The sequence below is a fragment of the Numenius arquata genome, chromosome 7 (assembly GCF_964106895.1).
Source record: "Numenius arquata chromosome 7, bNumArq3.hap1.1, whole genome shotgun sequence".
NCBI lineage: Eukaryota > Metazoa > Chordata > Aves > Charadriiformes > Scolopacidae > Numenius > Numenius arquata.
This window is the reverse complement of record NC_133582.1, coordinates 29,137,983-29,154,263: the sequence shown is the minus strand read 5'-3', so window position 1 is coordinate 29,154,263 and position 16,281 is coordinate 29,137,983. Positions and strand designations below refer to the sequence as shown.

At 42.1% G+C, this 16,281-nt stretch overlaps 1 protein-coding gene across 3 annotated transcripts in view; it reads right to left on the bottom strand.

Moving 5' to 3' along the window:
• The window catches only part of MACROD2 (mono-ADP ribosylhydrolase 2), an 896,489-nt gene that overhangs the window by 26,862 nt on the left and 853,346 nt on the right, over positions 1-16,281 (bottom strand). Inside the window, exons 14-17 of one of the 3 annotated variants that reach the window (XM_074150307.1) lie at positions 15,122-15,199; positions 14,414-14,488; positions 13,352-13,447; positions 11,791-11,793 (exon numbers count right to left, since the gene is read on the bottom strand). In XM_074150307.1, coding sequence (XP_074006408.1) covers positions 11,791-11,793; positions 13,352-13,447; positions 14,414-14,488; positions 15,122-15,199 — 252 coding nt within the window. The remainder of the gene's footprint in view (positions 1-11,790; positions 11,794-13,351; positions 13,448-14,413; positions 14,489-15,121; positions 15,200-16,281) is intronic. The other 2 variants (XM_074150306.1, XM_074150308.1) reach the window with 2 other exon arrangements.

The window sequence follows — 16,281 nt, the reverse complement described above, 5'->3', positions numbered from 1 at the left end:
TTGCCTGTAAATGCAAAACACAAGACACTGAATTCAATTACGTGGCAAATGTCCACAGGTACCTCTGAGGTATCCGACATCCCACACAAAATCTGTGCTTCACACGCTTAAACAGCTCTCTCTCATGCTTTATTGGGAAAGAGGGAAGAAGGAAAGGACTTGTGTTTCGTTTTTTTTAAAAAATTTCATTTGCAGTCATACAGCTAAAGCTCAGAGATTAATAATAAAAGTGCGTATGTGACAATGCAGAAACAAATATTGTTCAATGTCAAATACAAAGCAAGATGCAAATTTATTTTTCTGTTAATTAACCAAGCTTTCATCTCAACTGCTCTGATGTGTAACTAAAGCTCACAAGCTCGTTTCAAACAAATGTGGGAATTAAGCAAACAAAAAACCCCACCACTCTAAACCAAAATACCCCAACCCAACAGCCTCCTAGCCCCGGTTAGTAATTATGTTTGCCATTTTTTATTTTGGGGGATCGAAACAGATTAAAACAGGTTGAAAGCAACAGTACTGTGGCCTAAGGGCAACTGCCCTCCTCTGAATACCACCAGCTACCAGACACTGCCAAGAACCGAGAGGCATCCCTGAATATTCTGAGATAAGAATGGGGAAGGAAAGATGGACAGAAAGATGGATGGGAGGACAGACACAAGGAAAGGAGAGAAGAACGAAGAAGCTACTGGTCCCCAACCCTAAATAACATCACATTCCCCTGCAATTAAGCCTAGCCTCTAAGGATTTGCTTTCCAAGCTCTTTATTAAAATTGTTCAGGTCCTTAAGTGATCTCCAGGGGGGTGAATCGGGAGGGGGGGGTTGGGGAGTGGGGGGTGTGAAAAGCCTTAAGCTAATTAAGCATGGCTGAGACATGTTTGATGAGATGGGAAAAACACAACGCTTTTGAAAGGGTGAAAAATCTCCAACCATCTGGTAGTGGCATTGCAGAGAGAAAAAAGGAGGACAAAGGGGCAGCTCTCACAGCGAGGAGGTACAGGACTTCTTCAACTACTGGGCCACAGACACCCTTACTGCCCCCAATGCCTGTGAAAGCCGCGAAACGAGCTCAGGATGCTCAGCAAAAACAACAGCTCTTAGCAAGAAAAGCACCTGTAAGAAAGTAAATCGGAGCAGATTTCCCCAAGATATGTCCGCTAATTGGAAATGACAGGTAATAGATGGGGGCGGCGAGGCCCCCGGATTAGACTTTTCCCGGCAACCTCTCTCCTCCAACTGCTGTTCTCCAAGGCCCTGCAGATGGTGCTCTCTTTAAATTAATACCACCCCACTAGCCGGAAAGAAGCTTCTGTTGTACTTGGCAATACAGGTGAACAGCCTGCATTTAGGTTTCAAAATGAATGCCCCAGGTGCTTCATCAATATGGCAAGCAGCTGATGTGCTCCAGCCTCTTCAGGCCTGGTTAAGGCTCATCTGTGTTTTCCCATCTCTACGAGCGGCTGGAGAAAATCACAGCGTTCAGAGGGCAAACTTCGCACACCGGAGCAAAATCTGAGCTGTCTTTGCTCTAAATGGCTTTGTCAGCCATGAGCTGCAAACGTGCCAGGGCGATCCAAACGACAAGCCCCCCCACACACCTTCTCCTCTCAGATGAGCTGGATACAGCTACAGCTGACTACAGGTGCAGGCTAGCGAAGAGCAAGCTGGTTTCCACACCAGAAGCTGTGACCAAACCCCTGCCAAAAAGCCCCATGATGCTAACTCTCGCTTCGGGATGCGAATCCGTGCAGCTGATTTCCTCCCCTCCCACACGCAGATTCTTCTCCAATTATTTCAGCTGTGTGCTGTGATCCAGTCAGACTTGCAAGCTGCGCAAGAACAGGCTATATCCATCCTTGGATGGGAGACCTCATTAAAAGAAGGAAGCGGTCCCAGCAATCCAATGCATTGCACTGGGCTGGTGTCTCTAGGAACGAATATAAAACCCAGGCCTTGACTACCTGTGGCCATTAAATATCCCATAGTGATAAGCACAAATGGCATTAACCCTTTTATTCGGCCAAATCTCAATGTGAACGTCTCTCGACTAGGCTCCCCCTGAAGGTTCATTTGGAAAGAGTTCCCATGTCTTAAACTATCACATTTTTAATTCAGTACTGTTAAACATTGGCTGCATGTAATGCCAGAGGGAACAGTTTCACAAGCAGATTCTGTGATCTCTGTATATATCAGTTTCTAAGATAACTCAGGTTCCTTTAGATAGGTTCTGGATACATATGTATTTCTTATCATCTGCTTTTCACGCTCACACACTTCAAGAGCCAACTGGGTCTGCAAGCAGAACTGCATGCAGAAAATCTATTCCCCTCCACGTCCTGTGCAATGCTGGAAGCAGCCAATATTAGAAATATTGTTCAAAGACTTTTTCCTTTTCTTTTCTTTTTCAAGCACACTTGCCCGTGTTGCAGGGCTGGGAGATTCAAAATCAAGCTAAAAAAGCATCCGAATTTTTAGAGGCTTACCTGAAAAGCAGCTCTGTTCCAGCTGGCCCTTGATGCCATGGGGGGCTGCAGTACCACCATGTGGTTACTGATTCACCCAGTGTGGACCGTGCAGTTCAAGACTCAGGTTTATGCAGCTTGAGTAGATTTATGATGAAACAAGCATTTAAAAAAAAGACAAATGTATAAAGTGACGGCAATGGCTGTACTTACTACACACTGGACAGTTACTGCTTTTGAAGGCAGAGAGGCAAGATAAACAAAACCACAGAGGACGCCAGTTTCACTGCTCCAAGACCAGCGTGGGAGCTGTTGGCTACACTCACATAAGAGGAACTGTAAAACATCTGCTGTCCGAAGGAGGAGGGCCCAGAAAAACAGGAGCATAACCCTAGTCTCTTTTGGAGATCCAGCTTTGCGGACCAACACAACCACCAGAGAGGAGCTCCTGATATCCAAAGGAAGGAGTGGTGTGCTGGTAGGGACCACGCCAAGGCACTGTGAACATGCAAGGTGATATAACAAGAGCCAGGGCCAGTGACTGAACTGAGACCCAACTGCAGCAGCCACGAGTGCCCAAATCCAAGTGAGGGAGAGGGAACGTGCCAGTGCTTACCGTTGCCCTCGTACCCTGCTGACTAGAGCATGTTGGAAATAAATCCCAGTTTGAGTCCCTCTCCATGCTGGAATGGGTCAAATCCTCACGTCCTAGAGATCCCTGCAAGGCAGTTGTGAGGGAAAGCCCCTTCCATTCTTCCCACTCTTGTTGTGCTATCACCAACAAAAATGCGGGACCTGGGGAGCCCTTTCAGCACTCAGGAATAAGCAAAACAAAAGGCAGTGTAGCTGCTGCACACTCAGAAGAGCAAGTCCTGCTCAGTTTTCCATCCTCTCCAGACCACCTGGGTCCTAGGCGGACAGAGGCGCCATGCTCGGGTACCAGCACCCCAGAGAGGGGGAGATGTAAGACACAGCGCTGCTGACTACCTCCCTGTTTAGTCTGTGAGCTTTTCTGCTAATCTTCCCTGTTGCCTGGACAGCTGGAAGAATCAGCCAATTTAATTTCCTTGAATCGAGTTGCTTGAGTTTGGTACTGATTTTTCAGCACAGTGACATCTTATTTTGAAGCACCTGAGGTATCTCCATTTGTGCTCATTTGATGCTTTTGTGCTACATTTCAGGCTGACAGATCATACAAACACATCCAGCAAACGTGTTTTAACTGATGAAACACCTTGTAACCATGATAGCATTTGGCCACAAATTGGGAATCTCAATTTTTTCCAGTCACTGAGACAGTGACTTTGCCACCCTGACCCCCTAACTACATCCCATTGTTAGCTGTAACCAGGGGGCAATGGAGAAAAGATTATTGACTTTTTCTTCTTAGAATCCAGAACACAGTTTAACTGATTTTCTATCCAGGTAAGAATGGTATATCCTGTAAGTGACTGCTTATTTCCTCCATAGAGAAAATGCTGAACGTGTAAACATGCTGTCTTTCAAGGGCTGTCAAGTAATGTAGGTATTGAGTGGTTTTTGACAGGATGCTGTAAATGGAATAAAGGCATTTTTGGCCTCTGCTGTAGCTATGATTACTGGCAGAGCTATGCCCTTCACACTAGTGATTGGGGAACAAACAAGCAAAGAAACAAAACAGGCTGCACATCCGCAAAGGGGAATAATGAGACAAAAGGCTTACATGTCCCAACATTTCAGGGTAAAGACCCTGCATCAGTGAAACAATAACAAAGGGCGTTTTGTGGTTGAAATCTGCCGGCTGCAGAAAGCTATGGGTTTTAAAAATTAGGACCGAAGTCACAAGTAAATTCTGAACCTGATCGAAAATTCCTCAATAAACATTTGAGCAAAGAACAGTGTTAATCAGCTATAGAGCAATTACACAACAAGCATCCCAGCAAGTATATGCGTAAGTAAAATACAATGCTATTCTGTACTCTTCGTATTTCTCTTGGATCTCTCAATCAAAACCAGGTGTTTTTGCAGTTGCCTATAGACTGTCTATAGCTGCAACTCAAAGTGCATCATCCAGAGCACCTGCTCTGCTGTACTGGTTTAACCGCACCTATGAACACCGGAGTGCTCCAGGAAAGGATCTCCAAAGCTCATGCAAGACCCCAAAAAGGAGATGCTGAACTTTTTGCTGAATAACAGGAAGTCCCAAAGAGCTGCACTCCCGCACCAATATGCTGAGATACCGCTACCGCACGATTAAGATACAGGTGCAGTCACAGAGATGTAGGAGGCAATATGAAATGCTAGCTTCCTCCCTGGCAGATAATTCATGCTGACTAGAGACAGGGTCAGCTTGGGCTGTTGGGCTAATGCCATGGACCAGGTATACCGGTGGTGACCTCACATGCTCATCTGGAAGTGAAATGTGACGAAAGCCGACCAAGCGGAGGAAAACTGTTCCAGATGGCAAGATCTGCTCAAGAGAACACTCACCTGTCAACTGCATTAGGAAAAGGTGAGGGGACAGAAAACTTGCTGCCAAAAAAATTATGAGTAACAGGCAAAAAAAAAAGGAAGAGGCAATCCAGAGGTATGAGGAAAGGGTAATGCTTCAAAGACCTCAATGAGATTGGGTGGGAATTTTCCTGCTCAGGGACTGCAGTAGTGAGAAGCAGATTTAATCTCAATCAGGGTCAGGCCCTATCAAGGCAACCTCCACTTTACAAGTTGTAGACACATCTTCCCCCTCCCTGTGTAATAGTCCCTCCTTGTACAGCACTGGCCTTCCTCCCCAAGCGCCTGGAGCAAAGGCACCTGTGAAGCCATGGTGTACCCCCTCAGCAGAGCCAACACCGTGAGGATGCGCAGAGTAGAACTCAATCAAAAAGCGTGCCTCCTGACCCACCTGATAGTATGCAGAGTGGGTAAACGCCACTCTTCTCACGTGAGAAGAAGGTTAACTACTCACTCACACCATTGGGCACAACTACGGCAACAAAGCTACTGACAGCAAAGCGACAATGTTGTTTCTCTGCTCCCCTAAAAGAACAAGTGAGGGAATCCTTTGATCCTAGGACATACGCTGCTTGCTTTGAATTCCTTCCTGTTCTGTACTTGAAATAAAAGACAGTTCTTCCAAAACATCCCCTTCCCGCTCCCACTGCTTGTGGTTTTTTCCACACTTAGTTATGACTGTGGTCCCCTCACACTATTTCATGAAAATCCCTGGCTAAGTGCAGTTTCTCTCCCTGCTGCCCTAAGTGTGTGGCTGTTAGCGTTTATGAAATAGCTATAAAATAGTGCAACAACCCGGGCAGCGTGGTACATCCACACATAACGTAAACAAGGGGGAACGCAGAACTTCCAGTTCCCAGAGCCAGCTCTGTTGGATCTGTGCGTATTCCATCATAAACATACTTTATTAAAGGAGGTAGGGTTCCAAAATTAATCAGTGCATAACAAAATGAAGCCTCCTTTTGTAGCAGACAGGGCACAGGAATATAAAATTTGTCCACAAGGGATAAAATTCTTTCCTTGTGTAGCTCCCTGCACTCCACTGGTCTGCTGCACCTATTCTAATTTAAGGCCGAAGTTCTTACTGTCTCAAACGGGAGTTAAGCCCACTGTTCAAACAGACGCCTCTGTAGCTGTATAGCATATTTAAAAATGGTGCCATTTCCCTGGAGGTGCTAAAGCTAATTTCCAGATATACTGTTAACTATGATGCCATCTGTAACAGTGCAGTCCTTGGCCAGCGAGCCCTACTTTTTCAATATGTTACAGGAAAAAGTTTCTAAGATGTCAGCGTGTCTCCTGTATTCCTTTCACTTATTCTTTGGGTGCTATTTGAGACGATTTCAGAGATACGTGTTTTGTTTGCATAAGGCACCGCAACCTCTCCGGAGATTTGAGCTCAAACCAAAGCCTAGTAGACTTGGACACCACCAGATGAAATACGGACTCTATGATCTTTCCAGTTTTCATATGTTAAAAGGGCATTATCAGTATCTTAAAGCTCTTTAAGCCTTGTACCTCACAAGTACAAAACATGTAACATCATGTAATGCTATTATAAACATATGAGGACTTAGAATGACTTCCCAGCATCTGCTTTTCAGTGGGATTTCATGACTTTATATTTTTTGGCATTTCTACCATGGAAAATAAAAATGAAAATGGCACTTCAAAATATCCCCTTAAAAATATCCAGTTTCTCCTTCAGCTTCTCAGGGGATTTTTTTTTTATTATTATTATTTCTTTTTATTTTCTGGATATGGAAAAGAGTTCCAAAAATTATTTTACTTGATTTATTGCTGAGTGTGTTTCAATTCAGTACTGTAACATGAGTTAATTAAACTAAACAAAGGCTGCATTGTCAACACTTTCAGCAAGAACAAAGACATGATATTTTAAAATTAAATAAAAATTGCCAATTCATAATAGTATTTCCATTCTGCCTACTGAAAACAAAATGAAGAAAGCAATCAAATACACACAATAAACCTTAAACACTATCATTGTTAAAGTACTGCCTTTTTTTGTTTCTTTTTTTCTTTCCTTTTGGCTTTGTCTTGTACCCTACCATCAAGCCTGATAACATAAAGTGATTGTGACAGCAGGCAAAATGTTTAAGCTGTAAAATTCCTTACGTTTTCTACTTTTTAAGCACACACACACAAATATATCATTTGTCATTGAAATATGAATGAAAAATAATTAAAACTTAAAATTGATCTTGCATCATCTATTCTTTACATACATTCAGGCTACAATCTGATATATGGAGAGTAATGAAAAGAAACAGATTCTTTCTCTGGTAGAAGAAAAAAAATATTACTTTTTTCCCCCCAGGAGACTGAAATCAATATCTGGAGCTGACTACTGACAGTATAATAACCACCCCATCCTGCCGAGGCACAGTGCTGCTCAGCAGGGCCCGGGCAGCACCCTTAGGGAAGGTCTGCAGGGGGTCTGCAACCCATTTGCCACCTCTCTCAGAGCCGAGGAGGAACATCATTTTGGGCAGCATGTGCTGCCTGATGCGGTATGACTTCCGCACCGGCCTGTGCTTAGAAAACAAATGAACCCCATCACCTTCATGCTCCTGCTGGTGTACACCACTGGTCATGACAACCTGCAAGGGGACGTGGACCAGCAAAACTGGTCCACAGAAGCGATGCGGCCTCCTAATAATCTTGCTGATCCTTTGCCATCAGTGAAGCAACTGCTGATAGCAACTACCCTCTGCTGATATAAGAGCCTGGAGACCTCCCAGTTCAGAACTGACAAAGCCACCACAGCTATAACCAAAGACACTGGGGCCAAAAGACCCATTTTTCTCTTCCGCAAGCTGCGACATCCAAGTGGAGCAGAGAACACGCTCGCACAGAGCCCCTCGCAGGCAGGTCAGCCTCACTCGTCTTCAGCTTTTAACAAAGCTACCCCAATTCCACACCTATGCAGGTCATTTTAACTGCATTCAGGAAATTCAACATATTGTTTGCAAACTTGGAAAAAAATGCCACCTCTTCTTCCAAAAGTACATCTTTTGCTAGGCTAAAAGGTATCTTTTCCCTGCCTCCAGCTGTGGCCTTTGCTACGTCCACAAGGCATAGAAATTACCTGGATTTACTTTTCTGCCACAGCTATGATGCCTTCGGAAGAGCAAAGTGCTTTGCTCCGGGGAGATACAGACCGAACAGCACTTGAGCCACCACAGATCCACCACAGCAGGCTGGCAAGCAGAATCGTGTCACAAAAGCTCCTCATCTGGCTGATATTGCAACTGCAAAGTTCACCAGACTTTCACCAACTCCTTCAGAAAATAAAGGCATGTAAAGGGAGGCTTCTTAAAACCTAAAGGTATCCCCTCGTTAAAGGCATTTTTTTTGCTTTCCAGTGATAATCTCATCAGTGTGTGCCTCCAACTACTTCCAGCTACTTGCTTTGCAACAGTCCACCTCCCCGCATAGTTTAGAGCTTTAGACATTTGAGTTTAAACAGCCATTTTCCATTTTCTAGTTCCACAGCACTTCCAGCATTTCTGCTAAAGGTCCAAAGGTGCACCGTTTTTTTTTTTCCTTGCCAAATATCAATACTTGTCAGAAGCAGATTTTTAAAATATATTTCATATTTAGGGCCAGAGGATTCTGTAATAGCCCAAAAAATGTCATCTGATCCATTCAGTATGGGTCCAAAGACCAAACACACTGTATCTGATTCGGGATATTTATTCCTTTCTTCTTTGGGCAACTGAATAAAAGAAGTTAGAGCCTTTATACTAGGTCTTCAGAAGCCACAACTCTCCAAAATACCTTTGTATTCTTTTCTTTCCAAATAAAAAGAAAGTATCTTTTTAAGGATATATAAGGAAGATTTTTAAAATGTCTTTTTTTTTTTTTTTTCCCAAAATGTCTCATCCGTTTCCACTTGAAGCTGAAAAGAAGTTTGGTTAAGAAATAAAAGGTAGTTACAATTGCCATGACTCAAGAATAAAGATGTCAGATTTGTCTGACAAGATCTTTCTCAAGAAGTATTTCGTTTCTCTATAGCCACAATGTCATATCAAAGAAAGTCATTATTTTGACATTATTTATGACTGTACCAATGCATGTAAAATCCTATAAATGCCTGAGACTGAAACTATAAAAAATCGAGAGCTCTTTTCCTCCAAGTTTTGGAATATTTAATTCTCTTCAAGACTATGCCATAAAATTATCTCTCTTGCTAAGGTACAGCTGGGTAAATGACCTGAAAATCCAGCTTGTTAAGTGAAGAATGGATGAAATGATGGCTACAGAGTTAATTAGCTACTCATGTAACAAAGACTGTTAAGGAAAACTGGGCTTAGCTAGAACAGAAATTTGGCAGAATTCAAATTTACAGTAAACAGGCATTGACCAGAAGATCAGCAAAGGAAGTAAGATAATACTGCAAATTATTTAAACCGCGAAACCTCCCCCAGCCTGTTCCCAAACCTGCCTTAACATTGCATGGTTCACACAGAAAAAAGATGGTCAATACAGTCCTAAACACAGCATTCAGACAGGCTAATATGCAACTGCACAGAAATGCTAATTGTAAGGGCTGTGTCCTGCTCTTAAGCTACATCCCCAGACACTTCAATACCCTTTTTATAGGCGTTAATTATGGCATTTTGCTTCTTGATTGTGCTCCAGCAATAACCTGCTTCTGCATTTCTGGACTTGTCCAGTGGAAAATAAACATGCCCTTTGGCCAGGGAGGATCCTACCCAACCACTCTAAATTTGTTTCTTGGGTGGAGAAACATGCCAGGTCAAGCTCAAATCATGTTCCAAACAGCACAATAAGACAAAATATCTTAGCCCGAATACAGAAGAGAGCCAACAGAGAAGTAACGGCTACTTCTCTTCATATTCCAGTGCTCCCACAGAAATCCTCCAAAACTCCAAAGCAACTTCCAGAGATGATCAATGAGGGAAATCATCACATCTAACGTCTTTATGAAGGAAGATAGAAAGAGGCGGGAAATAGGAAGACAGAGGGGAAAGCAGGCTCAGAGGAGAAAATGGCTACGTATTCATACAAATATACAGGAGTTTTCTTTCCATGTGCTGCAAATTGTGTTGTGGAAAAACTGTCCTGATTAAAACTACAACTACATGCTTAACACATGGTCGTTACAACATGACAGGACTATTTCCAAGTGTACATATAAAGGCACTGCTGACTGATCTATTAAACACGTGTATGCTTTCCTAGTCAGCAAATAGGTCAGTGATCACCACTTACTCTGCTTTTTAATAAAGGGATTTGAGAATACTCCCTATCTTAAAAGAAACATAGATTTTCATTATTCTTTTGTGAACTAGAATGAGTGCATTATAGTAGCTGGAAAAAAATATAAAAAGCATCTTAGTTTGTTCTTTTTCTTCAGTTTCTCCCTAGTAATATATAACTTCAAGTTACGGTAGGAAAAAAGGGGAATAAATTGGCACATGCTATATTTTATTACTGATTTCGGAAAAAGCACCAGCAGGTTTTTATGAAACACACACAGTGCCTTACATTGTTACATTCTTCAGGGTAATCTGGCTTGTTTCTTACTGCTGGCAATGGGAAACAGTAGTGAGATTGCCAAGACTTTGATTCTTCGTTCCTCTGGGCTCCCAGTGCCCCAGAACCTCGAAAGCGCCAGGAACCATGACTCCTTGGTAACAGGCACTTAGGCGTGACCCTGGAGCTGCAAAGCCAAATGAACTATACAGAAAGGACCCTGCAAGCCCTAAAATCCCCCAAAAACGCATAGATGAGCTAGTAGTAAAACTCGCACAATTAGATCAGAAGCTTACCTACGGACTGTCAGAAGTTTGCAAAAACTGAGACATATCTCAAAACCAGCAAGAAACAGTCATTTTTCCATGAAAAATGAGATCACTGAAAAAATTCCTAGCATGCTTCAAAGCCACAATCGGTAACTAAGGCAGAAATCTAGCTTTAGGTTGGAAAAGGGACTTTGATCTTTGTTGGTCATTTAGTAGCTTCCACAGCTCCAGAGCTGGGGACAGCACAGGTCACAGATGACTCCCATTAATCTAATGGCTCCCAGTAAGAGAGAGAGAGAGGGAGGAAAGAGGCAGCTTCATGCTACCCTTTGCTCTAGCATGAGCTTGGTAACAGAAAAAAAGTATCAGACAGGACAGAAAAACCAGGTAGTTTGCAGTATAGTAGTTGCTATGTTTGGCAATGTATATAGGTCTAGTACAGGTCAAAACCACTTGAGATCTTTGCATTTCTATTTAATGGGACTAGCAGTCCCATGTTAGCTTTTTTTTTCACTTGTTATTAGACAAAAATATGCCATTTCATTGTATGTCAAATGTACTGTGGATGCTGCTGGAAAACTATTTAACTGAATTAGTTTATGAGGTAGCACTCGGGCTACGTGAAATAATGTTATGTATTAAAACTATGCCAGGTAATCTCGTTCCATTAAGAGGAGTCTCTCTTTGGGGAATATATCGTATTTTGTCAGCCTGAACTTCAGCTGATTTTACTTTTTCACCTCTCTTTGTCCAGACCCACCTTGCTTTGTGGTGAACTTTCCAAACTCATGTGGCAGAGTATGTGCCCACCAATACTGGAAGCATCTAGCAAGACGAGTGTTGAGGGTGCTCTACATGTGCTTACACCCATAAGAATGAAAATAAGCAAGTGAAAGCCTTCATTTCCTTCCCTTCTCAAAACCCTGAAAAAGGACTCATTTACTTTCCCTGACCCAAAGACAGTATGTTTGGAAGACGCAGCTAAACAGAGTATCTATGCAGTTATCTAAGTGCTGTTATCCTGCATGTAGACTCAACACATCACCTCCTCTTATCATGGAACTGACCAAAAGCTCACTTAAATCAATGAGAATCCTTCTATGAACTTCAACGAGCTTTGGATCAGATGAATCCTGCACAGGAGCACAGCTGAGCCCCCAGGCAGGAACACGTTCCAAAGTGTTTGGAAAGGACCTTTTGCTTACTAGTACTTGAACCTTTTAAATCAGGGGCAGGAAAAGTTCCAAGAACAACCCTTTTCTGACATTACCTTCTTTTTCTTAATGTTACATATTTTAATAGTAGGTAGAACAGATGGTGAAATACAATCTCTCCGCTGAGAACTAAATGACAGCGACTAGCTGTAGGGGACACTAAAGTATTAAAGAGACGGAAATGTACAAATAATGAAAGTACATTTTGTCCAACTTGCTTTTGATGAGGCATAAAATAAAAAGTAAATAATTTCTATTAGGAGGAAATTAACATAACTACTTTGGTATTTGCAGTCAGAATGAGCTTGTATTATAAAAGCTGGATTTGCAACTGAGGTAGCACAATAGCATTTACCTGGATTTGAAGTAAGGATTATATCAATACTATTTTCACCATCAGTAATAAAGCACAAAACTGATACCATTAATATGATTGATAATAAAGAGATTTGATTAGTCTCAACTTGGATAGGGAATAAAAAAAAAAAAAAGGAAATGTTGTTTAGCTGTATATGAACAAAGAGGCTCTATTAACCTGGGTTTCCAGTGAAGAAAAGTGTCAATATTGCTAACACAGGTTTGCAATTAAGTTGGTGTCAATGTGGCTGGGAAAAGGAGTTCATAATTAGGACAACATAGTTAGTATTGACCTGAATTTTCAATAAAAATCATGTCTGCATTTTAATTTGGAACTGTAAAATTCATCCCTGTGTTCTACAAATGACCATATAATTATTAACTTGTAGTTACTTTAAAATTAACAAATTATGTAAATAATCGTCTATTTTTTATATAACCACATGCCTGTTACAAATGGTGAGCTGAATGCAGGGTTCCCAGAAGCGTCCAACACTTAAAATTAAACTTCTACATTTCTTTGCAAAAGAATTACAAAGGATTTAAATACTTTGCTTCAGGAAGACTCTGTGTTCCGGCTCCAAATATTGGTTTCTTTATTAGAATTACTAGTTTTACTTAATTACTAGTTAAATCTCTATTAATGACCTTACAAATAATTATCATACCCATTTATTGTAAATACTCTCAATGCTTCTAGTGAACGTGATCAAGAGGGTACTTAAATGGAAATAAATTGGTTGTTTAATCAGCCTTACGCACTTTAGTGCGGAAAAGCAACAATGAGAAGAGTGTTTATTTTAAAGTCACTTTAGAACCCGAGTGTGCACTTTTTTGCTCTTATTTTCCTATGTAAATCCAAGTCCAATATATCAAAATAACAACTCAAGTATAGGCAAAAAAAGATTTTCTTAGGGGGAAAAAAGACCCCAAAAAACACTTTTAAGTTCTCTTTCCATGTTTCCTCACAATAGAAAAGAAGAACATGAGCCCATCAGCATTCTCTAGCTCAATCTGTTCTATAAGTAGCCTCACCTCCTCCTTCTTCTTCTTTTCTTCCTTCTTTTTCCTCTGCACCATGAATCAAAGGTATCTCAACTTCTGTTGTTTCTTCTTGCTTCAACAATGGCTCTGAATAAATTTGATAAAAAGAAGATGAACAGTAAGGCTTTTCAGAACAGACATAAAAGGATCAACATACACTAGAGATTACCATTAAAAACACTGGCAGAGGAAAAGGATCCTTTTCCCCAAGAGTAGAGATACTAAAGCTGTCTCAGGGAAATCCAAGGGGCTGTAGTTGAGAGCAAGGCCTTGATCCTCCAAGATGCTGAGCTTTCTGGGATTTCACACATCCGCCTAGCTCCAAGCATGGGCCTTCACCAGGATTCGCCACAAGCCCAGAGACACACGTACTCAAATATTTTGCTGGACCGAGGACAGAGCACTCAGTGCTCCGAACATACAAGGCTGAAGTGCTTGTCATCAGGAATAAGAAATGCAATGTTCGCTTCTTTCTCTAACAGCTGCAGTCATTAAAAAGCTGGAATCCATAGACACTCCTCTGCTCAGGGCTGAATTTAGAGTTACCACAAGGAGATCTGGCTCCACAGATTTAGCTCAGTAGGTATGGAGAAAGAAAGGGAACTTAAACACTACTGATAATAAAAGAGAAGAGAAGGCTGAGGGGCTATCTGATCAATGCTCATAAATACTTAAAGGGAGGGTGTCAAGAGGACGGGGCCGGTCTTTTTCTCAGTGGTGCCCAGGGATAGGAGAAGAGGAAATGGGCACAAACTTGAATGTAAGAAGTTCCACCTAAACATGAGGAGGAACTTCTTCACTTTGAGGGTGACAGAGCAATGGAACAGGCTGCCCAGTGGTGGAGTCTCCTTCTCTGGAGACATTCAAAACCCGCCTGGACAAGTTCCTGTGCAACCTGCTTTAGGTCGACCTGCTCTGGCAGGGGGGTTGGACTAGATGATCTCCTGAGGTCACTTCCAACCCCATGTGATTCTGTGATTCTGTAATATCTGAGCAATAACTAGTGGTTTTGTCTGTTAATCTTGCTCTTTGGTTTCAAGGTGCATGCAGTACCTTCTATTTCCACGCAGGAGCTTTGGGAGTCTGCCCCAGTTTTCATCTCCTCCTCTGCAGAAACATCCTGTTGTCCTGTTAACATGACAAATTGAAAAAGACATCAGCGTGATGGCTGTGTGCAGGCAATGGCAAGCTCATCAGAACAGGACACGAACCAACATATAGCATGATACTTTTCAAACAAGTACAGCCTTTTTTTCTGTAAAACAAACAACGTTGGACTTTATTTATATATGAAAATACCACTTAACAAACACTAAGCATTAAGTATATTAAATGGCTGGTCAAAACTGACCCTGCATCACTTCTTCCCCCCCCCCCCCTTCTTTTGTAGCTCAGCCTTGACACACTATTTCTCATAGGAGCTGTTGCAAACCGCTCGCACTTGACAGTCAGCTTAGCAGAAGGAATAGAATCAGCCCACAGGCTTTTAGAGCAACAACAACAAAGAAGGACAATAACAACAATGCTATGCACCCGGGATCAATACGGTTAAACCCACGTATTTGCAGACGCGTGTCTTTTCCAGCAACACCAGAGATTACCGCACCACAACTGGTTGGCACACAACCTCTACCAGCCGACAGCATTTCCTTAAGGTGGCAGAGATCAAGCTGAAACCCACTGGATGCCGAAACTGGAAGAACTAAGGTTCCCAACTGGTTCATTATCTCCATCTTAAAGAATTTTGATACAAAACTTTACCTTCGGCTTGATCTTGTTCATACCCCACAAGACGCACCGGGTCACTCTCCTGTGCGCCTTTGGAGTCTTTCGGGGAATCTGAGGAAACAGCAAACAAACAAACCAACCGACCCTGCAGCGATTTTTCATGCTGGAAAAGGCTGGTAGTTTCTTCAGACACAGGGAGCCCGTAGGTGCTGGCTTCATATTTGGCATTGTGATACGCTGACAGATTTTCTGTCTGTTTAACCACAGTCCTATATACCACAAAAGTATACTCGTGGGTTTCAATTATTCAAATTGATTTCAAAACCTGTACACTTACTGAGCAGTTTTTTTGCCTGCAGTACAAACCTTAAACAAGGAGCTGGCAAGAAAGGATGTGTACGAATAATCAGCAGCACTACCAAGAACTATATTTCTAATGAATGGAGTGGCACAAAGCTACGAGAAACAGCACGAACCACATAATAAATAAAGTGATTTCTTATTTATTTAGAACAACACTTTCCATGGTCGGATTTCCACAAGCTTGACAAACATTAAATCCTATAAATCCCAGTGCAAATCCTAGCCTCATTTCACTTGATGATAGAACTCCCAAGGTCATTATAGTGGCCAAGACTGCTTTTCCTTTTGGGACAGACCATCAAAATGAACGGCCCAAAGCCACATGCTGAACCAGTGGCATAGTGAGGTCTAAATTAGATGACCTGAGTCTAATAGCTACGCTATCTGCAGTCTTCATAAACACAGGGCATTATTTTGTTGTGTTGAGCAACATTTTCTGACAACAGCCACTCCTTAGTTTTTGTGTGGAGATGGAGAAATGCATCATTCCACCGCAGTCAGGAAATCACAGCAACAGTCACCCATTTTAGCTCTGCTCATCCTCATAACACATGGCTTTCACTGGACAAAGAGCTCTCCTTGAGCCTCGTTAAAAACCACTGCTGATCTAACTGGACATTTCTGCAAACTACAGGGGTAAGTACATTTGAGGTCATAATGACAGTAACAGAAAATCACTACTTGCATTCCAGAGTGAAACACTTTCTAAAATGCTGCTAGATGGAACGCTTAAGTAACAGTGCCGAAAGATCTATGGGGCATGATAATAAATTATGCTATGACAGCCTTGTTACGGTTCTGCTCCTGGAAGGTCCCTTTCTACAATATAG